Here is a 26,992-nt window from a genome sequence, read left to right as displayed (position 1 = left end):
CGTATCAGTGCATGCACCTGTGGACACCATCTATGACATATTTGATATTCTGTGCTTTGGAACGGCTTTCATTCTGCTGCTCATAGGTTTTGTTCAATGATCCACTGGAAAATGTTTTAATATATGAGAGGAAATGAAACATGACAACAGCTGGTCATTTGATTAATTTCAAAGATGTGCAGAAGGATTGAAAATGATACTTCTACAGGGGATAATCAGGAGCTCAGTTTGTGACAGATGCGCACAGGCTGTATGCAAAAAGAAGTTGGGCTTTAATCAGTGCTTTATCCGCACTGACATGCATGAGTGCACGTGTAAAAGCGGCAAAGCTCAGGGCCGATTAGGAACTGGATTTCTGACGCCTTTTTATAAAGTTCGGCTTCACAGCGCAGCCTTTTATTTTGTTACAAAGCCTAAGCTGTAATTGTTCTCTCTCTCCAAGTATTAAACTGGCAACAGGATTTACGGTGTTGTAGTCTCCTCCTAATAAAGCCTGTCACTCCGAGTTGGGGTGAACTTACTCAAAATAAATAGCTGTTTGGAAGTTGGGTGTAGTTGAGAGTCAACAGTGGTCCTTGCAGTTATTATGCTGCTTGGCCCGGTGCAGATCATTAAAATCTGAACCCAGAATTTATGGTCAGTGCTAAAACAACATGTAAAACCCAGTGCACTTCGTTTTACTATGGCAGCTCCTGACGACGTGAGCGCAGACGCTTTAACTAAAATAACCTCTGAGCAATGTACTTAACTTGAGCCTCAGCTTCTCTCCATTTTGATTTTGTTGTGTAATTAACTTTTTAAATGATCACTTGCCTCATTCCTTAGATTCCTCAAGGGCAGCTACATATTGCTCAAGTACCACAAGGAGAGGAGGTGCAGATCACACAAGACAGTGAGGTGAGTAACTGGTGAGACTGAATACTTTTAACCTTTGAATCCATCACACATTTATCTTCTGTGTCTTCACCACTTTTTAATGTGTTTGGAGTAAAATCCTCTGTTTGGTAATTCCACTGGGGATAGGCCGGGACGTGCTGACTAAGAAATCAGTCTTCATTTATCTTTTAAGAAGTCTTGCCACTATCTTTTCATAATTTTATATAGATTTTAACCGGTAGACAGTTTGGATGTTCGATTGCAGTTTCAGCTGATCCATGCTGTCATTGTAAATAAAGAAAAACAGCATGACACACTCCTAGCCGATGTCAAAAAAGTGGATTTATGCAAGATTACGTTTCTCCAGATCATTTCTTTTTTTCTTTTTGGAACCACAGTGCATGTGGGGTGGACCAGCCCAGGTGGCTTAGATCTTCTCCAAATGGTGGGTGGTACCAGTCAATCTGGAGGCCACACCCAGTGCAGAGCAGCCAATTTCTACAAAGACAAAACTAATTTAAATATATACAAATACTCTCGAACGAACTCTCACATCAGCTGCATCTACAAGTAAACACAGTCATAGTGTAAAGAATGTGTATAAACAATGCATGAAGCTACACTGCCTGGAAAAAAAAGAGGTCACAAGCTCAAATATTTTGTTGGACCAATTTTAGCTTTGATTACAGCACACATTCGCTGTGGCCTTGTTTCATTAAGCTTCTGATCAAGGTAACTGTATTTATGCCCGTTGGTAGAAATGGTTTGCAGTTGAGAGTTGATTACATTTCATAAACTGAACCGCAGTATCAAATACAAGATATATATATAAAAAAAAAAAAAACATCAACAGCACTTGGAATAAAGCTATTTTTTAGGCGTTTTACAGTGTTACATCTTGGAACCAAAAACATTTGTCTAGGTGGAAGAATTTAAAAGTATTTTTTCAAAGGTAATGTCAAAAGATCCAGAGTTGCGTTAATTTTTCACCAAGTTCTTGTATTAATGAGCGTGTGACCACTGTGCAAAGCCCAAGCACATCCCAAAGATTCTCAGTGGGGTTAAGATCTGGACCCTGTGGTGGCCGATCCATGTGTGAAACTGATGTCATGTGCTCCCTGAACCACTCTTTCACAATGTGAGCCACATGAATCCTGGCATTGTCATCTTGGAATGAGTCCGTGCGGTCAAAGAAAAAGAAATAGTAACCTGATCATTCAAGATGTATGTTTATTTGTTTATTTGGTCAGGACAGTGCATGTTAAAGGAATAGGCCACCGTTTTTACATACTAAGATATGTTCTTACCTCACTTTAGACGTGTTAATATATCCCCGTCTGGTCTTTGTCCGTGCGCTCTGTCACGCAAACGGAGCACATACGCAGCCTCTCCCACATGTCATATAGCTCCAAAAAAGCTCACGATAGAAGCTACCAAGCTCTTCCACGTGTTCCCTATTTAAATAAAGTTACGTGAAGTGTTTTCATGCGAAGTATATTTACCCAGAAATGTAGCATGTCGATTTTATAAGCAAATAAAAAGGGGGACTATATTGTGAGGCGTAATGATACGAGGAGTAAAACGTCCGCGCAGTAACTCCTAAAGGTTATTGACGGAAGTGAGCGGGGGAAGTCTTTAGGAGTTACTACGCGGACGCTGTGCTCCTCGTATCATTACGCCTCACAATATAGTCCCCCTTTTTATTTGCTTATAAAATCGACATGCTACATTTCTGGGTAAATATACTTCGCATGAAAACACTTCACGTAACTTTATTTAAATAGGGAACACGTGGAAGAGCTTGGTAACTTCTATCGTGAGCTTTTTTGGAGCTATGTGACATGTGGGAGAGGCTGCGTATGTGCTCTGTTTGCGTGACAGAGCGCGCGGACAAAGACCAGACGGGGATATATTAACTCGACTAAAGTGAGCTAAGAACATATCTTAGTATGTAAAAACGGTGGCCTATTCCTTTAAAGCAGTACTAAGTAACTTGTTTACCTTAATAAATCCTTTTCGTAGTCCCTCTGGGGGTAGTAGAAGTGTTGATGGGATGATTGGGGGGGTCTTTCATCTCCCGCTGGTGTCTCTGGCCAGAACTTTCCCTGCTTCGACTCGGAGCACCAATACACACTAATGGAATCACGAAGAAGAAGCTAACAGGCTTACGGGCAAAGCTAACTGTGGGCTAGCACCCCTTAAACAGTATTTACAGCCTAGTTTGTGTGACAAAAAATATTTCCATTGTGTAACTGGATGTACAATATCCCTCTCTCCCTTTGCCTTTTCTGTCAGCGTAGTATTTAAAGTAGTAAAAAGTAAAAAAAACTCTCACGGACAATTAATAAGTAAAAAATTGCAACATGCTACGACACCTGCAGTGGCGCGCATGGCCTCTAGGGGCAAGACTTGCTTAGTACTGCTTTAATGAACATACAGTACATGGGACTCATACATGTAATGATTGTAGCCTTGGGCTAATTTGCATCCGTTGTCCCACACTCACGCACACACTCTAATTCATCGTGGCCTATTGTACATGTTTTTAGTGGTAGGGGAAACTGGAGTACCCGGAGGAAACCTACACATACACGGGGAGAGCATGCAAACTCAACACAGAAAGGCCCCATCCAGGTGGTCCCGTCCTGTCGAACACGGAACCTTCTCGCTGTGAAGAACAAGTGCTAACCGCTGCGCTACCTTGTCGCCCAGATGTCCCAATAGTCAGCTGATCTCATTCTTTGGGCACATACCGGTAGTGTTGCTGAACCTAGACCTATGACAAACTGCAGCAACTCCAGATCATAACAGGATTTAACAATAATTAAATCCAGTTGGCGAGTTTTTTGGTTTGTTTTTTGTTTTGCTCAGGCAGTGAATATGACTTTGAGCATCTGGTAAAGCCCCATTAAATACCTACACATTACTATTACAAATTAGCACAACTTTGCTCAAGAATTGGGCTTATGTCATTAGTTTACCTACCTCTCACTGTGGACAGCTCTAAACACACACAGCAGAAGTCAGAATGGAGCTCCAAAACCGCACTGTCTGGTGGAGAGGAATTTCCGCGTCAACATCATTCATACCTAATGGTTTTTGGTGTTGGCTGGACAGTGATTTATTTCAGGGCGCCTGTGCGAGTACACATATACACATGTAATCGCATACTGAATATGATATGTGCCGCATATGCAAGACAGCTTGACATTGGTGCAAAAGTAATTGACACCTTAAGCATGTGTTCTTCTCATTTCCTTGTGGGTAGAGGCGGCTCAGAAGAAGAAACCTCGGGCTGAGTGAGAGTGACACAGTGAACCGAAGGCAGAAACACTCAAGTCTTTCCTGTTCTTTGTGTCTGAGCCCATTTTTTTTTTCTCCTCTCCCTTTTTATTTCATCATATTGTTTGTTTTTTAAAGTTCAAAGCTTAGCAACAAAATCCCTCTTCCCCCTGACTGCCACTCACAGAATATGTTTTCATTAAGTAAAAGCCCTTCTCTTCAAAGACGCTGGTGCGAGGCTGCTTGAAAAGGAAATGAGCTGTTGCATAGATTACACTGGTCTGTGGCCATATGGCAGCACAAGCACTCGAGTTATACATGAATTAGAGAGAGGAAACAGCTGAGATTTACAAAGGCTTAATGTACAGTATGCTCTGTTGCGGCGCAGCTACTATCTCTGGGTTTGCAACGCAATCACTGCTTGTACTAGTGCCAGTATTTCATATTGTTTTGACTCTGGCCAACCAGCCAGGCAGTTAGTATTTCCATGAAGACATAATGTAAATCTTTCTAAAATGTACAGAGTTCAAGCGAATGATGGGCCATTGGGGTGTTGTTCACATGGTTACGGGGCAGACTGTCAGCCCTGTTACACCATTACAGCATTAATCCTGCAGAGGGCACACCATGTTCATGCCCTAATGCTGCTTTCCCTAATATTGTTTCACTGTTGGCAGCATTAATTTGCCTCATGATAATAAGTTAAATGATTTAAAGCTGGGGTTCCTGGTTTATTGTTCTTGTACAGTACATGGTGTGTTTTTTATTTAGACAGGGACAGTGCACAATTTAACATTGACCAAAAGGAAAGAAGCATTGTACCAGGTCATAGCAAAAATGCTAATTTCCACCTGTAGTCCCTGGGCAGGTTGATCTTACGTTACATTTATTTTTGTTACCTCAGAGTAAAAAAGCAGAGCTTGTTGCATTGTCTTCACCTAAATCGAACGAGAAGTAGACTCTAAATCAATTTATTTTCCATCTTCACTTTGCCACTGCTCAAAGCTGTAAACGGGCGTGAAACATGCATATGATTAATTTGCTTGAACAATTCTTATGTGCAGGGAGGATTGTGAGAGCTAGAAACGAGTTAGGCCAAAACTAAACATTTCAGTTTGACCTGGAAAAATCCAGTACCCCAGCTTTAATGGCCAATAATTGACTTTAGCCCACATCTCAGTCGCACGTTTTATTTTGTCTACAAGCAGCACATTGTGTTCTCGGGATAAACATATTGGCAACAATGTTAATGTACCATCTGGGACATATTGTTTTATTTCTGCGTCAGACACCGTGTTGCCGAATTGGATTATTGTAGTTTTATTGATAATTTTCTTCACACTTCACTCCGAAGGTTGGCTCAGCCTATATAATTACCACGTCGCACAAATAACTGGGTTCCATCTGCCAAAATCAGTGCTTATTCACATACTAAACCACCAAGACCCAACTATTTTACAAGGTTTCGATTTTGAAATTTGGTGTTTCTATCTCTCGTCTACTACACGCAAGACTTCAAAACCTGCTTTAATAGATTCTGGGTAAATGGTTGGTGTCATTTTAAATGTATTGAGTCAAATGTCAAAGTAGCAGAACAGTACAAACCATGGTTACCTTCATTAATCCAGTTCAGGCATTACTTTTCTGAGTACATGACTATTGTAAATGTAACAATATAGCATTTGTTGCTGATTGCAAAAAAAAAAAAGTAGTTTGTCTGAGTTATCTATGTACTTTTTTTCAGGGAAATCTTCAGATCCATCAAGTGCATGTGGGCCAGGATGGACAGGTAAGAACATACTGTGAACAAAATCTGCAAATGTGTTTGTGTGAATCTAAAGAAATCACCTTGCCTGCACATGTGTTTAAGGTAAGTGTGGTGATGGGTTTTGGGCCTTTTAGTTTTTCCCACAGCGCCTCAAAGGGAAGTCATCATTTAGCCCCCAACTGTGCACTGTGTGGGACGCTGCACAAATAAACAAAAAAACCTGTGCCCCATTCCCACTCTCCCATATGACTCTAAAGAACGTGTGAAGTCAGAGAATACAGCCAAAGTTGAAGCTGATCACATCGAGTCCTGCTCTTGTTATTCCCACATCTCACCCTATAACTTTCACGATTAAGTCTTGACTAATGGGCTTTTAGAGTGCATACCTTATTGATTTCGAAACTTCTTGGATTTTTTTGGAGTGTTACAGTGGGTAACAATGGGGTATGGCAAGGTTTTCTATGTAAATATTTAGTTAACTTTATGACTGTGTCTCCTCCAGATAAACATTTTCAAATCAAGTGCTGATTGTACTGATGGCTATTGTGATGTTGATTTATTCACAATTACAAAACCATTTTCCGTAATGTTAAAGTTGTTAACATTTTTGGCTTATTTATGTTGTTTGGCTTGGTTCATGAGAACTGAGCACACATTTTAGTTTTTTCTGTGACTAAAACCAGTACCAAATCAAATCATTTATTTTGTATTTAATTTTTTTAATTTTTTTTAGCTTAAGGACGTTCCCTCATCAAAGATACACCTGGAGTAGCCTGGCCTTAGCCATCCGTAAACTCCGGTCAATTATAATTTCCCTACATGTGTACGTCTAGGCTTGTGCTCAGTGGCTGCAGTGGTTGACTGCAGTGGTTGACTTTCTACCTACCATTCAGCGAGCGGGGGAGGCGGGTATTGTAGGTGCCGATTTGCGGGTTGTAGTTTGGCAATGGCATCGGATATGAAAGAAATTCAATCTGTCCTGGCTCGGCTCCCAAATATCTAGAAATTAAAATTGAAGCTTTGGAATGCCCAAGGAATTCCCCCAAGAGTTATGATAGAGTTATGATTGAGCTGCTTCACTCACTCGGGCGCATTACATACGTCACGACCAAACGCTAGCGAAAATCAGATCCAATCGTTTGAAAGAAGTTCACCCCTCCCACCTGATTACGGAGCTCAATTGTGAATTACGAGCATATGATTAATATATAGGCAGTTTTTCTTTTTTTGAATCTCTCAAATAGCCTTAAGCTAATCATTTATTGATATAGTAAAGCTTTCAATCATAAAAATACATAGGAATATATCTAATAGAGGTTGACTGATAATGGCCGATGCCGAATATTGGGGATTTTCATTGGCTGATACCGATATGCACCGTTGATAATTTTGGAAAATGTCTCGTCTATAATCCTGTATGAAGTTTCTAAACGTGTCAGTGTTGAACTCTTACAGCAGGGGGCGCTATATATTTATGTTTAGTAAGTACTTCAGAGGGAGCTGGTTTAAAAGACAAAAATCAGCAGATTCCAAAGCCAAAAACCGCAAGTCTCGATCTTGTATGGTTCCGAAATTATAAACAAAAGTCTGCAACATAAAATGTATAAAATAGGTACAAACTTGAGACCGATATAGTTTCTCTGCTCCCCTGAGGCCTAGGAATTTGTGGGAGGGCTCATTTAACATTAATTGTACATAAAGCTCTGACTGAGCTCTTTTCAATGCAAAAAACGGGACGTTTTTATCCCTTTCAGTTCTGAAGATATCAGCATTTTTATCGGCTGATATCCGCTGATAGCTGAGCTCAGGTAATCCTCTTAACATAGCTGTTTCTTCTTCTACTGTGTCAGCACTTTGTTCTGTGCTGCCCTGATACAACTGCCATTGTTAAAACCCGAAAACCTTCCTCCACATTTTAAAAGCTCATAATCCAACATTATATTTGTTCTGAGTCATTCTGTGCTGAAAATGTTTTTATCACGCTGCGCTGAAGCTGTAAACCATGCCGTGAATCAAAACTGACTGGGGCTCCTCCTGCTAGCAGTTGTAAAAAACTGTCTTCACCAGCTCTAGCGCCTGTATCTCATTGTTACTATTTTATTCTTACAGGGACATCATTTAAAAATCGTAAAACGTTGGCACCCAAAATAATGTTAAGTCTCTTTTTAAGCCCCATAAGCACCATATGTCCACTTTAAGGAACTGTTTTGCTTCCAGAGTCCCTGCACACGTCTCCACTCAAGTTCTGACTCATTCTAGCGTATGCCTCAAATTGTTAAAGCTCAGTGATTGAATTCTGGTTTGGGATGATATGTCCACAAACTTGTACCTTCCCATGTGTGTCCATTCAGCTTAAGTCAGCCCAGACTGAACTGTGATTGCAGTCTCTCACTGCTTTAAACATTTCCATGCTGAACTTGTGCTGCAGTTTCAAGTTGGTGGCATCTTCAAATGGCTTGGCACAAACAAGTCAATAATGTAGTGGAGGACCGTTGTTAGCTTCAGACCAATCCAAATGTGGTCATGCGTTGAGCCCAGTCTCCTTTAAAAACATTTTTGATCCCATAAAAGATCAAATAATCTCAACTGTATCTGATTGAGTCCCATATGTTTATGAATTAAATACATGCCCGGTTGGATGTTTTTGAATTCCCGATCTCATGTGTGTCCCCCACTGCTCGGGCGTCTGATGTTTTGAAGCATAGGCTCTTCCTGTTGCTCTGTTCTTTCCTCTGAAATCCAAGTGAGTCTGGATCAAAGTGCGGCGTCCCTGTATGACCAGCGGCGGCCACATATGGACGCCTGAACCAACACATTATTTCACATTCATGAGTTCATCGTGTTTGTCTCGAAGACAGGCTTTGGGGAAGGGAGTTGTTTCTCTCGCTTACAGTCCTGGTAGATATCAGGATTTGCATGACAACTGACCGCTGATGTCCTCTAAGTGTACTGCAGTATTTCCCACTACAGTGCGTTTGAAGGTGGCCATTTTGGCAACTTTCACTCTTCAGCCTTGTCTGTCATTCATTATAGAGAGGAGTGATATATCCAGGGGACTGTACAGCTTTATTTTATTGTGCAAGAAGACATGCTTATGTTAAGTAGGCCAATTATTGAGTATTGACAGGACAGGAATGGTAGCTATGTTTGGGTTTGACTCTCTGACCTCCTTCCCTACTTGGTGGCTACAATCTATCATAACATTTCTTGTCTATGGTTAAGGTTAGAGGTTATTGATGTTGATGCGTAACTGTCTGGTCTCTGTTCGTGCGCTCAGTCATGCAAATGCCTTCAGCCACTCCTAGCATAGGTATAGTGCCGAACTCCCAGTTTTCCCTATTTAAATACAGTTACTTAAGCTTTTACATGATCCAAGTCTAGTTACACAAAATTAAACAGGGGGTACTATATTGTAAAGCGTAATAACACCTGAGGAGCATTTCTACATCCGCGCAGTAATATCTCACTTTACTGCCCGGAGGAAACCTACGCAGATAAAAAGAGAACATTCAAATTCCACACGGAGAGGCTCCGTCCAGGTGGAAATCGAACCCGGGACCTTCTTGCTCTGAAGCGTAAAGCTCTGAACCGCTGCGCTACAGGCTGCCCAAATGAGCCTTTAAGATCTGGATTTAAACCAGTGTTGCAGGCTTTCAAGTTGAACTTCATATACAGTAATCATTTTGAAGGCGCTTGGTTGAAAAAAAAGGCCATTATTGTGGTTTATTTCTGCTAATGAGCATTCAAAGTATTGCAAAATCTTACAAAAATGCAAAATGTGACCCCTTGTTGGCTTGTTGTTGTGGTAATAAACAGTGTAGTAGTCTTTGGAGAACCTTTTTAAAAGCAAAACTCCTATAAATGCAGATATTTTAGCTCCGCTGTGTCTGTAAAATTATCTCCATAAAATTATATTTCAAGAAGTCTTTGCCTTGAGAGGTGCTTGTTAGTTTCCACTTTCCAGCTTTGTAGTGAAAAATATGAAATCGAGTCCCGCGTATTAAATGTGGTGTTTATGACATATCCTTGGCTCATGGCTGTGCACTCAGCTCATGACTTAGAAATGCTGGCAGGAACTGAATGCTTCGTCTGTGGATCCCGCTCCAATGAAGAGGCTTAAGAGGCCTAAGAATTCAATGCAAGTAGCAACCTATGTATTTATCTAATCAGCAACTGGACCTGAGCTGTGGAGGGGCTTGCAGAGTGGAGCCTTTGCACCACTCGGGCTGGTTAGTATATTTTGGTCTTGCAGTTCAAAGCAATGGAAAGTATACTTCTCACTAGATATCTGATTTTTGTGGGCAATTGATATTTTATGTTTATTACTTTAAATGATGCTGGTTTGTGGTAAGAACCCATTATCACCTTTGTTGGTTTGCATTTTGTTTGGAAGGTTTTCATCTGAGCATTTGCGCTTCGAATGAGCACTCCAGTGTTGTTTGGTTGCATGGTTTTATTGCTTGTTAGAGAGAGAGTGCGTGCCTGACTCTGCTCTTCTGCTCTGACACACTGAACACATGTGCGTCCGTCTCCTCAAATGACCCGGCCCTACTCGTCAGCCATTCTTTCTCTCTCAAGGAATTTTCACCACAACATCCACCCACAAAACAAATTTGGATAACAAGCGTTCATTTAACTATTGACAGGTTACCAGGTGGAGCAGTTGGAGCAGGGTTGTGGATGACCACATTTACATATTTATGCGTGCTGAAAGTATGAAAATTTAGATGGTTTGCCATATTTTGCTATTCAGTTAAATTGCTTTCAAATGTGTTTGTATAGAACAGTCATTCCCAAAGTTAAAAGTGTCAGGGCTCCTCCTAAGATGAAAAAATCCTCAAAATGCAATTCAAAACAGTCATTGTCCAATCATGCCTCATAGCAACCATTGCTACCTGACATTCTCCGGGTCTCCTACTACAGAAAATAATGGGGCTTTAATTTCAGAGCCGGAAATTTAAAGCATTAACAGCACCTGCTAACTTTGAAGCCAAGGTCAGACGCCTTTACCATCTGTCTTGTCATTTGCCAAGAGTTTCGTGAGCTGTCATTGCTGGACATCATCACAAAAAGTAAATGTGCCAGAAACTGCTTTTTAAGTGCTACAGGATGCGTTTAGTTGTTCTTAGCAGAGCATTGATATTCAAGCCGCAATTGAATTTGTTATTGTTGCTGCACTGATGGAACATGGGACATTGCAGCTGGAGAATCATGAATTTTATGCTCCCTTGCTGAGCATCCGTTGTGTGGGGGAGACAGAGCCACTGCAGCCTCTCTCGCTTCTCCACAGCCACTGCCCGGGCGTGTGTAGAGCCCATTCTTGACCATATTTTCATCAATACTGGACTAACATAAGAAGAGAACTTACCCAGTTATGCAAGAGTATGACTTGTCCACATGATTGTGCCGGTTGCATTTAAGGTAGTTTCAGAGTTTTTTTTTTTATGTTACGAGTGACTGATGCTTTTAGTTTCAATAGTTGTAGTGTACCCTTTGTTGCATATTTTCAATGTTCCTCCACTGTACATTGCAACCCATTTTGCCTCGATCTGCACTGGTATTGCACCCAAAAAAATCATTAACATGCACTTCTCCCCCGTTATGACATGTGTTAAACTTCACTTCTTTCTGAACATAGCTAACATTTGCTGAGGGGGCGGGGCTTTATAGAAAATGAGGAATCTGTCAAAAATACATTAAGTTACACTTAAAAAACATAAGAAATAACTTAAGTTTATAATTATAATTAAAGGGACTAGATGGAAGTTGACATTTTTATACTCGCTAGTGCCACCTCAGGTCTTACGCGTAACTGCAGCTTCTATATTGAGCTCGTGCATAACGGGACTTCAAACCGGAATTAACACCTTTTTGAGTGACAGTGCAGGATTTTAGAGGCAGTTGTGGTGAAAAGGTCTGGGCTCATTCTACACATTAGGACATTGCTGGAGCAAGTAGGGGGTGGATAATACATATTTTTTGCATTTTTAAACTCCGTCTAGTCCTTTTTAAAGTTATAAAATAAAAGCAAAGTGAGCAGAGAAGTTACTTGGTGACTTGTGTGCATATAATTAAACCATTTGCAGCCTGGGTTGATTTTAGTAGTCTCACGCTGTGTTGTCCTGACTCCAGGCGGGTTATGAGGTCATATGGGGCTTACTTGTCTTGCCTCAAAACTCCAACAAAGTTAACTAAAAACAATGACTGGACTAAATAAAGGAATAAATAATAAATAAATGTTGTTTCAATGTAATACAATTCACTTACTCTGCATAATAGTTAAGTTGAGCTAATTTTAGACCATTTTTATCATGTGACTGTTGTAGGGCCACAAAAAAAGAAAAAATCTCCAGTTTTACTACTAAGCAATCCAAGTTTATTTTTCAATCATGATCAGCGGTGTCAATAAGTAAAATACTATCTACAAATACATAAATAAATAAAGTCCCCATTTAAAATGAACACTATGGAATAATACTTCCAATACCAACAACATTCTTTGATTATTTTACATATTGCTGGTCATGCATTTCACACACATGTAGGAGGAGTAGGTTTCTGAAGAGAATGGCCATGGAGAAAAGCCAAAAATAGCACAGGAGTTTGTAAGAGAACAGTTTGATATTAGAAATCATTGTAGTGTGATAAATCATAATGACCATATGAAAGCGACATTCATCATCTTTGTCATTTGTGGTGTGGATGTTGGACCGCTCTTTGTTGAGAATGTGAGATAAGAGTATATCATCAGTAAAGATAATGTGTGTTTGCTTATTTATCAAATTGCTCAATTTAAAAAGGGATTCCCGGTTTTCTGGGCTTTCAGATATCATTCTTTTATCAGTCGTTCACGTTGTTGTAACCTGGTCTCACCCTTACCTCAGCTTACCCTTATTTATGGCGTCATGTTCTATCTAAACACTCAGGTCCTATTAACCGTTACATTTTTACAGATGAGATTTGGCTTCTTAAGTCAATAAACAAGTGGAAGTTTTACATTTTTATAGCTCCAATGCGCATATTATTGTCTTTTTGATTTGTGCCACGTATTCTCCATAGTATTATTAATTTGTCTCTGTTTTTCATACAGCTTTACGCTACTTTTGCTCTTCCTTCTTTAGCCAGATCTCGTGTACACAGTTCCGATGTGATGTCATGTTTCTAAAAGGTTTGATGAGGCTGACAGCTGTACAATTTTCTGAGGTTTACCTTGTTTTACCCAAAGTAAGATCTGTCAGAGGATCCATTGCTGTGCTATTATGTTGTGGTTTTTAAACTAAACAATGATAAAGCTCCCCTGAGCTAAAGCTCCGTCTGTCAGTCGAAATTGACAAAACATGTGGCTCCGGTCTGGTCGGAAGGGCTGGACAAATTGTACTAAATGTACATATACAGTTTTGTCTGTGTGCTTTGTTGTATTTTGCTTATCTTGAAAGCCTTTCAACAGGACCTACACAAAAAGTATAAAGGGACAAACTATCCTCCTGAGTGGAAGTTTTCTGGTCAAACCACTTCCACGAAGAAGTCATGTCACAGTAACGTACGGGTGGCACAGTGGTTAGCACTTCACAGCCAGACAGTTCTGTGCTTTGGTCATGTGGGAGTTTGCTGGTTCTTTGTATAGGTGTACGCAGAACCTTCAACATTGCAGACTGAGCTCCACACTGCCACCCAAACAGATTTAGCCACTCTATTGAGCAGTGGTTCTCAACTGGTGGGTTGGGACTCGTGACCCAAAAGTGGGTCACGGCACCATTTTCAGTGGGTCAAGGAACATTGCCAATCTTTTTTAATGATTTTCGATAGAGAGATTTAGGATAAATTCCGAACTCGATATGAGATGATACTTTATTGATCTCACAGATGGAGAAATTGCATATATCTGCAAATAAATACCACATTTTGCTAAACATGGCATACAGTAAGTAAAAGTTTAAATTAATATTGTTTTTGGGTGGCGACTTGTCGTGATACGTTGAAGGTGGGTCTTAAAGCCACACAAGTTTAGAACCACTGCTATAGGGTATGGCATAATGTGCAAACCCTCTATAGCAGGGTATGCACATTATGCCCTTCATCTATATTATTCCCTTCATAATATAGATGAAGGGAAAATATATAATAAAATGCTATAATGTTACTTGTTGTACTAGTTATATTTTCATATATACATTTAATCCAAATATAGTTCAAGTATGATGCATTTGACCTACCACGTAAATAATTATATTGCAAGCTAATACACATAAGGGCTGCAAATCTCAATTTGAATAGTCATAATTGGCAACGGTTGAAAAAACCCTGTGATGCTCGTGAAGCCTGCAAACCCTGTAGTTTCTGTCCCTACTACAGTCACATGTGAGTCTTTTGTTAGTTCTGGACTTCATTCTAATATGTAAATATCTAATATTGGCTAGAAAAATCTCATTTTAGCCCGAAATTGTTCATCTTTATATTGTCAACACTCAGACAGATCAATGCAGCTAAAACCTTTGATACATGTGCTAAGCTCTTTCATTTATTGTTATTGGATGAGGACTTTATTATGGTAAAAGGTGCCAAGCCTTCTGGAGAGAGCAGTGTTGTCTGGAAATGTTGCCGCTACTGCTTCAGATTTATGAAATACCATGGCTTTTTCCCCCCTTCTTTTATTATACTTGTATTGTCACAACTCATTTCACTCATGCCCAACTCCCGACTCTTCTGACTTTCTAACTAGTTAAAACCTGCGAGTGTAGAAGAAAGGGAATTCCCAGTCGTGAAACTGAAAAAAGACTCATCTTTTACTGCCCTCGCTGTCTGTCATGGCGTCTTATCTGGTGCCCCTGTGCTCTGATCTCTGCCTGCGTTGATGCAGACCAAATGGATGATCAAAAGATGAAAGAAGTGAATGACGAGAAGAATGAGAGAAAGAGGGCAGACAGTCTGGAGGATTCTGGGCCGTGGAAATTGAGACACAAATCTTTAAGAGTGCAGTTATTACCTGATGATGAGCATATTTGAATTGTTTGATTTTGCTGTGGTTGTATTGTATCATACTGGACTCCAACATTACAGAAAGCACATTCGATCAGTAATTTCTACATTTTTTAAGTATTTGGTTAGTATTTTGGTTTAGGGATGCACCGATACGACTTTTACAAGTACTTTGATACTTGCCGATGCCAAATACCGATACGAGTACAAGGCATTTTCTTCAACATACTTTTTGAAGTGAATAGACGGTTTATAGACTGACTTTTTGACAGCAGATTGGTTAGTAATTAGTTAATTTACTCATTTACATTTCCTTGAGTAAAGTAGGCTACACTTTTAAAGAGAAGTTATATCAGAATTGAACAGATGCCATTTTTATATAATTTTTTTTAAATTTTTCATTCAATATTATTTTGTATTTTTATTGCACTAGTATTGAGATGGTTACTTATTACTGCAATTAAATGGTCTCTTTTCGCCTTTACTACTGCTCTGTGTAGATTTATTATTTATTACAGCAAGTTAGCGAGTAGCCTACAGCATTTTGATTTCGCTCAACATGCTGTATCTCTTTAATTTGGATTTTCTGAGGACTTTTTAGTCGCTGGGTTAGTTTTTTCAGATGAATAAGCCCCTGGGCACAAAACGGAGTAAGAATCGCCAGAACTGGTATCATAAGTGGTATCGGTGTCTGGTATCGGGACCACACATTAAACATCAGTCTTTAATGCATTGTTTTTGGCCTTTTCACCACTTTGAACACCTTGATCTTGGTATTACTTCTAATATCACAGCAATACAACAGCACGGTTTCTTTACTATCTACAAAAAGCCTGAATTGCTTACACAGAGGGGAGTGTAGCAGTTTAAACATTTTTTATTACATCTGACATAAAGACGTGCTGTCCAATGGAGGCCGTTTGAGTGCTGAAATGACCAGAGTATGCAACATTGAAGGAGTGGAGGAGCACCACCTCATGACATAAACAAGTGGGGAACATGCCTTCAGAGGAAATTGAATATGCAGGATTACGCAAACACGCATGAATGAAACAAAACACTACTCCAGACCAGAGATGTTCATGCCAAAAGGAAAAAAAAAACAAGTGTTGTACGGTTCTTGACGTGCGTTCTCAAAGGATTTTGGAGCTCTCATTTCCCCCATTGAACCTGTGCCATGTCCTCCTCTCCGCTCCGGATGGTTACATCTGTTGGACTCCTCTTATGGAGATTTCTGGGAACTAGGTCACTGGTTAGACAACCCTACACCTCGTTGAAGAACTAGTCCTTTCTGCGATAATTTTCATGTAACTAGTCGCAGATGGTTGAACAATACCCAGGGTTGAATCCTTATTGTTGCTGTTAACATTGCAAACATGTCGGTGGGTGTTGTTTGCTTGTCCACCACCTCAGAGTTTGTGAGCGGAGGGAGAGAGCGGCGGGGGCAAGGAGGAGATGAAAAGATACAAGCAAGATGTTTTATGGCCAATGTTTAGTGTAAGTGGGATGAACATAAGCGGTCAAAGATTTACAGTGGGGCATCATGTTTCAAAGGAGTACAGCTCTGTTTTGTGTCCGAGTGGGATGATGATGATATAAGCTAGTGGACAGAAGGGGGGAAACCTAAAATGACAAAATATCATGTAAGTTTTGTGATTCAGAAGTGCAGAGGAGGGTACCTCCCAGAGTTTTTTCTTTTGTCCCACTGAGTAGGTCTTTGGATTGGTACAAAGAGCCAGATGACTATATTTGCAGTGACTCATACTCCACATTGGTCCAGCACATCATCCATCAACCTGGTCCAAGCGGGATTACCACATGATGCCTCAGAGCTTTACTCCTATTAAACAATTGTATTTTGGATGTGTTGGTCAGCCTCAAATTTTACAACTTTTTCTATTACGTTTGACTATAAATTCTGCAATGTGGAAAAAAATAGCACTCGAACCATAGAGGCTTTTTTATATACAGTACAAGCATCTTAATTTGGGAATTCATGTATACAGTATGAATTTATACACAATTAATGTTAAAAAAACAACAACACCATTTTTAACTGTTCAAAATCTCAGTATTTTAAGGGAAATTAATCTAATTTCTATAACCTAGTTTGGACCTGTTTTCAGAACCCCTTAACCGTGCCTGCAAAGTGAATTTTTGCTGTATTTGTGAAATTAAAAACACGAGAATCCACCTTGAGCTCCTCCTACTTACGTGCTTGAGTCCGAACCACCAGTGGTTTGGGCCCAATGCACTCATTCCCAACCTTTTTTGTATTGCTGGGTTGCAGGTAGAATATGATGTCACCGGACCCAGCGGGGGGCAGGAGCCAGTTTTTCCTATTAACAGCATTACACTTTCACAAGTCAAAAATGAAAAAGAAAATGTAAGGATTACAAAAATGATCATTAATATCAGTCACTGGGTCCATGATCTCCCTGTACAAGACCAAAAATGTCCTCAAAGACAAAATCATTTTTCCTCTATATAATAGTATAGGCCTTTAGAACGCTGTGATGTCACCTGCAACCCACCAATTGTGGACCCATTGAACCAGCGTGCCGTACCGCCTATCTCAAGAGTGTTGCAGTTTATTCAGAGGGGCATCACTTAAAAGTAGGCGTGTTCAAAATAAACCAAAAATGCTCTCAAGAAAGACCATACATTTTACCGTAAATTCCTTTCCAAAGTAATGTCCAAATAGGATTCAGGTTCACCTTACTTTTCAATCTGAAATAGTTCCAAGGACCCCCACGGGTCCCCATTACAGGGCAATATTGCCATGAGAAGGGCGGGTGTAAACACTTATATTAAGACTAATTGACAGCGTGGCAAACAACGGAAAAACACCAGGTGCTGCAATAGACTTGCAAACACACATAACATTTTTCAAAACTAAATATCAAATAGATTTGCAGTTCGTTGTTTTGTGGTTGGTCCTGTCAGCAGAAAATAAAAATTTAAATGGATGGAAAAATCATTACAAATACACATTTATAATTCAAGTTGTGGCTCATTTGTTTTGGATAATAATGTCAGGAAAATACATTAGCTTTAGGTATCTTTTAGCCTTTACTCTTATAGTTAAAAATGACTTAATGCTCAATAAAACTTGCGTCATGGGGAGCGTTCTTATATTTACAACCTGTGTATATCATCTCTTGGATCTCTAATGAATTAAACAGATTAATTGGAAGCATGATAAAACCATCATCCTAAATCTTTAGATGAACAGACGTAGTAAAAATGCCTATCACTCATACAGGCCCAGATTGGGAAACACAAAACCCATGAATGGATTTTTTTTTTCTCTTCTAGGGCCCCCGATCTTAATTATGGCTGTTATTTTTGCCATCAGTCGCCTTTTGGATTTGCTGGTTCTGGATCTGAATCAGAGTCGAGCTGGTTTTGTCATAAAACTTCTTTGAGTTCTTAACCCCACTCCCAGTCCGCTGGTGGGAATTCAAGAGCAAAAGGCTGAGGGGAGGGTTTGATTGGATGCAGGTGCCGGTACTCTGGTGTAGAAACAGTGTCACAGTGTGGGTGGGGATGGGAAGTGCTCGCTCAAACATCAGTGGCCTAGCGAGATTTGCATGCTGATAACAAACATGTTTTGAGAAATGTTTTATTATTCACCAAACCAGTAAAGTTTGGCCCCACACCTTTATAGCCACAGTTTGGTTTTGCATTTCCACTTATTGGCTGTTGTTTTATTGCAGTCCTGTTGCTAGAATTAGAAGGGACTCAGGGGTGAAATAAAATGCAAAGGCACATTATCACTGCGAAGAAGCACTTTGTAGCTACTATGTTTCACAGTGTGCTCTAATGCGCTCCAACCTCTGTGTCTACGGGCATTTTTATTGCTTGGTTGTAGCCGAAGTCTCCCTCTTAACCCCTGAGATTATGTTTCGACTTGGACATCTGTCCTGCCCTGGCAGAAGCTAATGGTGTTGACAGCTCTGAGCATGGGAGAAAGTTCACGACACGCCAATGTCTGTGTTTTTATTTCTGTTTTGTCCTCATTTTTCTCAGACGTAGTAAATGTAAACACGCTTTTCTCATTGGCTTCTCTAAATTAAATTATAGTAATCACGTATTTACAAGTGTAAACGGATAGCCTTTACGGTAATGCTAATGACTAAGGGTTCGTCTATGCAATAAAATTAGTGAGCCGAGTTTGATTTCCAGGGGGCATTACCAGCAGACACTGATTCAAAGCCAATTGGTGAGACATGCAACCAAAATAAAACACAATGCATGAACCATCAGATAAACGATTTCTTTGCCTGACATTGAGAGCCCAGAGAAAAGCAAATCTGGACCTACGGTAATTTATAAAGACATGATCGATCAGTTTCCATTGCATTTCTCAATCATTATCAATAAGCAACAAGCATAAAAAATAACCTCTTGTCCTATTCTTCAGGTTCAAATTCTTTTTATACAAGACCTCACTGTGCTTTAAAAAATTGTCAAACAACCAAGCTGTCAAGTCATTGTTGGAGCACAGCAACGAGCAAAGCTAAAACAGACAAGTGCATGAAGTTGATGTGGTGACTGTGAGCGTCCAAGGCGCAGCTGAACTTAATAAAGACCTCCACTGAGTCTGGGGACCTCAGCCACGCCACATTTTGCAGTTTGGCTGTGAATCTTTTCTGATTGATGCTTTTCATTGTGCCTGTTAACAGGAATTACTAGATTCGTTTTTTTCTGAACTACCAAACCTTTCAGCATGTTTCATTAATAGTCAAACAATTATGTCACTGTTTATAGACTGGGCTATTATGATTATTTTCACATTTTGTTGTCAAAGAATATTTTCTTTTTTCCTCATGGTCAGTCTTTGCGGAAGCTTGTCAGTAGCTGGGGATTCCTCATTAGATCTCACAGAAACTCACAGAAACTCCGATGCAGGGAGAGCTTGCAAACCAGGGCTGCAACTGAATCTCAATCGAAATAAAAATGGTCTCAATCTGCTCTGGAAGCAGCATAGTAATCTGTACTTATTGAGATTCATTATGTATAAAAGTATAAACGTTTTTAAAATATGAATCAACTGATCACAATCACAATGCCTATGAGAAAAATCACAATGGATGAGAGCTGTCTGTTGATGGTTCCGTTTTCCTCTTTTTCTGAATATTTATTGGCTCCACACGTTATGAGATGACTTCCAGATTCTCCTAATTGATTTGTTGATATCATGTTTTCGACAGCCAACCCATCTTCACTGGTTGATTATTGTGCGCCGTCCTCCAGTTTCGCAAAAGCTCATAGCAATCTTGTGATTAAGATGCGCAGTTACCAGGGATCTAGTGTTCAGAACAATATTGACAGGTTGGGCCTGGGGCTTGGCAGTTCCTCAGAGCAGGGTTGGTTATGCCGGTCGGAGTCGTGGGACAGGATGTTGACTGGAGGAGTTCCTTCTTATAATCTCACACAATGTTCCAAGCCAGTAAATGCTCTTTGTGGGTCTCTGTATGCTCGTTCACGCAGCTGAGAATTCAAGCATCCAATCTCAAATTGAGTGGGACAAGTGTTTACGATCTCTAGTGTCACGACGCTCTTGAAAAGCCTTTGCGATTGAACTGTTAAGATGCACCAGTTGGTCCACAAGTCTACGAGGATGGCGGCTGCGGCTTTGAGATCTCCAAACAGCTGTTACCCCCACAACAACAACTGTGTGCGCATCTTCATTGTTTACACCAAACCTCCCGGGTGATGCGCCAATTTATCAGGAATGTTCTGGATCGCGAGAGACAATGATTCATTTGACCCAGATTTAACAGTCTACTGCCTTGAACTTCATTTCGCATCTGCGCTCCAAAGCATCGCGGTGGTTGTCTGATGGGATGAGTCATCGCACTAATCGCTTCCATCAGTTGCGGTGCCGGCACATTACGGTGTTGCATGTAGCGGTGGATCTGGCAAAGTCACATGACACGACGAGGCAATGCTTGTATGTTACTGGGGGAAATTGAATGCTCTGGGCTGTCATTGACTTCAAAACTTCAAAAACCTGGGCCATAACAGCGGCTGGGAGGCACTTGTGGACTAGCGGAATGGAGGGGTTAGGGGCAACAAACATGATCTGTAATTGGGGGTTGTGTGGTTGGGGTTTTTCTGCAGCCTTGCATATTCTCTCTGTAAATTTTGATCGTTTGTGCATGTCCCAGCTGGTCCCGCCGCTAACGTGAGCTGAAAGTGGGGGGAAAAAACCTAAATAGTAGGAAAGAACAAGGGTAAAGAGAAAATGCAGACAGGAAAAACTAGAGGAGAGATTGGTGTTTCATCGTCTCTGTGAAAAAGTCTTTGAGGTTGCAGAATTATTCCCTCTTTAAGTGATAGTCTGTAAGATTTCAAAAGAATCAAGTCCCGCCCTCCTTGTCTCCTGATTGGACTTGAAAGCCAATCCTTAGTCCGAGGTAGAAAAAGATTTCGAAAGTAAACTCCCTCCCTTTTACCTCCTGTGCACAGGAAAGCTCGTGTCATTGGTCAAAGTGTCGGCATCGGGGCTGCTGAGTAGTTGCTGAGATTATCCAAGGGAGGGACTTCAGGAAAATATTATTATTTAATATTAATTGTGTCAAATTGCGGACCCAGGCGGTCATTTATACGCTGTCTATTCAATTTGTTAAACGTTAAACTTTCAGACTTTAAGACTTAAGCTATTGATAAATTTTACTTCTATCTACATGTTGCGACATTAAGATTGATTTTGAGCATTGCGGTATCAATGACTTGTTTTTAGTTTCCACTGACATCAGTTGGATATAATTATTTTCACTAAAACAAAATCATACAAATTGGAAAACTGCATCTATTTATATTGCCTCGATCGTGTGAAAGTGTTGACTCTTTTCTTGGCGTATACCATTCAATTTGAACTAAGAATAAATGATTTGAAGAATATGGTTATAGAAAGCTATGTGCCACAGTGAAGAGCTCTCTCCCGTGTGGTCTCTGACCTCTGATGGAAATGATTGCGCAGAGACACCAGGCTAAGTGAATACTTCCTACCATTTGTTTTGCTCTCTGACTGCGATGACAACATAATTGCATGTTAATGTGGGTGTCTGTTGTCACACAAGAGTTATGCTATTCAAAAGCACAACAGCAATGTGCTAATCCCAGAGCATTTGCCTGTGTCTCTGCACAAGTGGATGCCCTGTGTGCCTGTGGTTAACGGCCTATCTATAGGAATAGCCTCCACTAACTATAGGAACATCAACAGCTCTACAGCTGCACTCAGCCTCTGTAATTACTGCATTAAAACTCTTTACTCTTGTGTCGCCTGAGTCACTCTGGACCGGGGGAGATTATGATTGTCTTCAGAGTCTCTTCTTTCATCCAAATAGTTCTTGCTTTTGTTTCTTTTAGTGCACTGGGAATACTGTCCCAAATGAGTCTAAGAAAACAAAGTTACATTATAATTCAAGAGAATGAGTCAGTTTCTTTCCTTGATGTATAAATGGGGGCCGGGTGAGAATCATCGGGAACAACACAATCCCAGCTTTATTTACATGCCTCAGATGTGGTCCCATAGCTTCAAGTCAACACTCGGCTGTTTCTGACACTGCGTATATGCCCTGATGCTGTAATCAATACATGAACATAAACACATTAGATAGGACACAAATGAGCCTTTCTGTTGTTTGGATCTCATTTCCAGCTCTGTGTTCTGTAAATCATTAAAGTGCTGGCAGCAACCTTTTGAAGCACAGCTGAGTAAAGTCAGTGCTGATTATTTCTGTGAAGAAGTGACTGTTCAGAAATCACCTCAGGTCACTGTGAGTTTACATGACCCTCCTCACACTGTCTGCAGGTCCTGCGGGGAGCTCAGCTCATAGCGGTGGCCTCAGCTGATGGAAGTGCTACTGCAGTCGAGGGAGCTACACTTCCTCCAGACATTCAAGTGCAGTATGTCCAGCTCGCTCCGGTGGCAGAGCATGCTGCTGTGCAGGTAAGAAACACACAATCTCCCATGTCCATGTCAAACTGTCTCATCTAAAAAACCTTTAATTTTTGGTTTTTGGTTACCGACACAAAACAGTATGCATTTTGAAGTCAGTTATTTGTAATAACATTTAGTTCCAGTTCTCCTAACTAGTATCACATGTATGATCAAATGAAATATTTTTTGGTTGTTACGATGGATTTTTGACAAACAATAATTAAAGATAACTCACTGTGGAGGGGAGGGGTAGAGTGGGGTAATTAGTAAGATTTGCCTCAAATCCTCTGATGATTGATCTGGCTGAACATTGGCCACATGTGGTTCGAGAATGCCATGCAGCATGTGGCTTTTGAAGTGGTCACTTAAATTCCAAAATAGAAAACAACGTCTTCTTTCCATTATTGTGTCTGGTTTTGCCTTCACTCAAATGCTGAATAATATCACATTTGCTCTCGCTGCTAAAGTCTATCCTCATGTGCTTTGTGGTGAGTGAAAGCAGAAAAGGCCTTAAAATGATTCATGGTTGTGTGAAGTAACAGTCCAGTCTGATATGGATCTTCCTTGAAACATATTGGTGTGATTGAACATATTTACCTTTGTGAGATATGATGTGAGGAAATGTGCTGACCAGCCATGCTCTGTCTTGTGCTCTTTTATTAATCTTCATTGACGCTTTGTTGTCTTTAGTTGTCGAAGTGGAATGTACAATGTGAAAGTGTGGATACCAATAAAACTGACAGATCTAGATCCAAAATACTTTTTTTTTGTATATGTGTAGCCCTCTAGCTCATGCACTGTAATTCCCAATGTGTTCTGCATGTTGCTTAGTGCAGAAATCACTCCAACTATTTGTTTACCTAAGTGATTTATTTGAAATTTGTTCCAATGTTTGATTGTTGACAGACCATAGCAGAAATCAACAACGCTGAGGTATGATGCGTTAAACATGAGTCATAATGAGGACTGGATCCAGTTGGTCATCGAAAAATTGGTGTATTTTTTTTTGTATGAGTAGTAGATGTGTCACTCTAGGGAAATGTTTTTCTGGATATAGTATGATGAATAACAGATTGGTTAATTACTATTTGGATATAGAGGGTTTGCAGACGATATCACAGCAAGGCAAATGCATGTCAACAGTGAAGAATAAAAGATGCATGATTTGACACTGCCAGAATTGTGTCCCGTGACCTTAGACTCTCCTACACAGCAAGGAAAAACTCAAAAACCCAGTGAGAGAAAAAAGAAACCTATGGGGGAACCACAGAAGGAGGGCCGATGGGAGTCCCTCGGCAGACGGGCCAAGAACGCAGAGGAACGACCAGTTCTTGTTAGAGCGTCAGTTCTTGTTGAATCCCTGTAGGCGCGGTTCCTCTGTGGATGGGGCTGACAACCCATAGGCCCCGGGGCTTAAACAGAATTGTAGGCCCCCGCCCCCCCTCAGCGCAAACCCTAACGCTAACCTATAACCGTAACCCTAAATTCCACAAAAACCCTAACCCTGCTACCCCTGCATGTGTCCCTCTGGACCAGGTGGGGTGGGCCTTCTCCAGGTACACACATAGGAGCGCAGCACTATCATCGCATACGCTTAGTCATGCCGCAAAGTGAAGTGATTGACAGGCCCTTGACTATGGTAGGCCCCTGGGCTCCAGCCCCTGCTAGCCCATTGGTTAAGGTGGCTCTGGGACAGGGGACACCATGTGAATAGCGATGAACAGACTTCAGATAAAATACATTTTTTATCATAATAATAAGACAAATTATGCAGTAAGAAGAACTAGAGCTAGGTGTACCGTTCCTCCTATGGCAGCTTTGCTTAAGGCTGACCTGACCATCAGCTTCATTGGCTTTTTCTAATATTTTGTCACTAGGGCTGGGTATCATGAAAGAAAGAAAAATGGATACGGGCACTTTAACTTTTTTTGATACGATACCTACTAAAATATTTGTCATACAGAACCGTAAAACAGAACAATAATGTTTATTTACCCCAAAATACATATATATATTTTTAAATCTTTGGCCTATTTTAGCTGAAACAACCAAGTGACTTACTTGAATGAAGTCCCAGGTCCAAACAGGCATCAGTCAACACTGGTGTCGTTTAACTGTACCCAGCCCTATTCGTCACCCAATATTCTGATAACAACAATTTGGCAATACTGTATTGTACAGCCCTAGTCTCTTCTGTTTAACTTATTGCTTCTGTTATCATCCAATCTGTTCATTCTTGTGAAATACAAGAACAGGGCATATTCCAAACAGGTGGTTCCACTTCCACATTTTTGACAAATTACTCCGGCTGTACTATTTATTTATCTCCGCATTCATCTGTCATTTTCATAGCTAACATTACGCTGAAATGTGTGTGATGATTAGAATAGCCACATATCTTGATATAAATACTTGGCCTGCTTGGGTTTCAATGCCTGTATTTTTGACAGTGCAACATGCTGCTTATTCTGATCGATGGAGTTATTCAAACTTTTTAAGCCGATTTCGACATTGCGAGGGCTGGAGTAGCGCAGCTGTTGAGCAGTCAATGCCCTGGTGTAGTGACAGCAGGCTGGGATTAAACGCTGCAGGTGTTTTTGATTGAGGAAGGAGTGAGTCATCCTCTATGGTCATCATCCAGGACTGACGTGTGAGCCCCGTCTTTTGTGGGCCCTTTTAGACGCGCAACACCTTACCCCCGTCAGACATTGTCAAAGCGTTAAGACACCTCTCTTTTTAAGATTCTCTCGTCTGTCACGTTTCTACATTTCGAGAACCCGCTCGCCTTTGTTCTCCCCTCATCCCTCCTGTCATTCTGCTGCTCCTGCTGTCAGAGCTTCAACCCCCACATGTCAATATGATCGTAACCAGGACATTCTTGCCTTTAAAGGGCAGTGTATGACGCAAAAGCTACTTTTTGGAGCGTCTTAGCATGTTGTAATGTTGTTCGGTCATTAAAAACATACTGGAGCCAGTCATGCATGTTTTGGTAAATGAACAACTTTATAACATACCATGAAGCTCCAAAAAGCGCCAGTTCATACAATGCTCCTCCAATTCTCCCCAAAGTCATCCCTCGTAGCTCCGTAGCACTGCTTAAAAGCATAATTCCCTTCCTTTAATACCATTTATTTGTTTTTTTATCTCTTCCAGGCCGCGGAACTAGCCCTGCACGCGGACATGGAGGTAAAAGAAGCAATACAAGGAGCAATCCAAGCGGAGAACGGAGAGGTGAAAATGGAAATTGTTACTTCAGTGGCAACCTGAAAGCGTTGCAACGGACACATCGAGGTCTAAATGACGAAGTTTGAAAAGCTACCACTGTTTAAAAATGGCAGACAGACAATGAACTAAGGAGCGTGGGATTTGTTATTCAGTGTGTTCGAAAAGAGGACAATGCTAAAGAACGCGAGCTCGCAGGTGTAGGCCTCACCAGAGCGGATCAGGCCCACACAGAACGCACAGTGGGACTTGTACATCCAGGCGCCATCACCCTACCACTTCATCACAGCACTCTACTTCCCAGAGTCGAAGTAAACAAGTGAGTTTGGCTCCTTGGCTAACCCTGAAAGCCCTCCAAGAGTTTGCACACTCTGTATTCTCTTTGTCCTGGTGGAGTGACTGTTTTGGAAAGTAGATTTAGCAGGTTTACTCTTAGTTTGGTTTTCTTCTCGTATTTTTCCCCTTCTTGATTTGTTTTCTAAAGCTGCCTGTTTTATTATGCAAAATGCTGAAATGACGGTGTTCTTAAACTTTGATACAGTCTGTTTTTGTGGAAGCCATTTGTTTTACCGCAGTTCTGTTCATACAAACGATTCATGTTAATAAAACATGAGTGTGACTGCCATATAGTTACATATTTCCCTTTTGTCTTTACAGTGAAATACAACCAACAGTTGCTATGTGATCACTTTCAAGCTTAAATTGTGAAAGCTTTATTTATTGCCAGCATCATATGATTGCCAAGTCATTTTTTGAGGCAAAATTGGGCTTTTTGTTACTTTCCAAACACTGCTGCATCTTTGGTTATCATTGATAATGTCCTTAAACAATCAGAATACTTGTTGAACCATTAAAAAAAACATGCTGCTTAAGGTATCCTTATTTAAACATAATGTCATAATGTGACATAATGT

General features: G+C 40.6%; 1 protein-coding gene across 1 annotated transcript in view; it reads left to right on the top strand.

Moving 5' to 3' along the window:
• Window positions 1-26,750, top strand: part of banp (BTG3 associated nuclear protein) — a 34,185-nt gene extending 7,435 nt beyond the window's left edge. The window contains exons 10-13 of the mRNA XM_079567360.1: window positions 826-897; window positions 5,903-5,947; window positions 22,728-22,865; window positions 26,010-26,750. Coding sequence (XP_079423486.1) covers window positions 826-897; window positions 5,903-5,947; window positions 22,728-22,865; window positions 26,010-26,123 — 369 coding nt within the window. The 3' untranslated portion in view covers window positions 26,124-26,750. The remainder of the gene's footprint in view (window positions 1-825; window positions 898-5,902; window positions 5,948-22,727; window positions 22,866-26,009) is intronic.
• The last annotated feature ends 242 nt before the right edge of the window (window positions 26,751-26,992 follow it).

This window comes from Gobius niger, assembly GCF_951799975.1.
Source record: "Gobius niger genome assembly, chromosome: 12".
Lineage (NCBI taxonomy): Eukaryota > Metazoa > Chordata > Actinopteri > Gobiiformes > Gobiidae > Gobius > Gobius niger.
The sequence above is the reverse complement of the archived record's forward strand: the minus strand, read 5'-3'. Positions and strand labels throughout refer to the sequence as shown.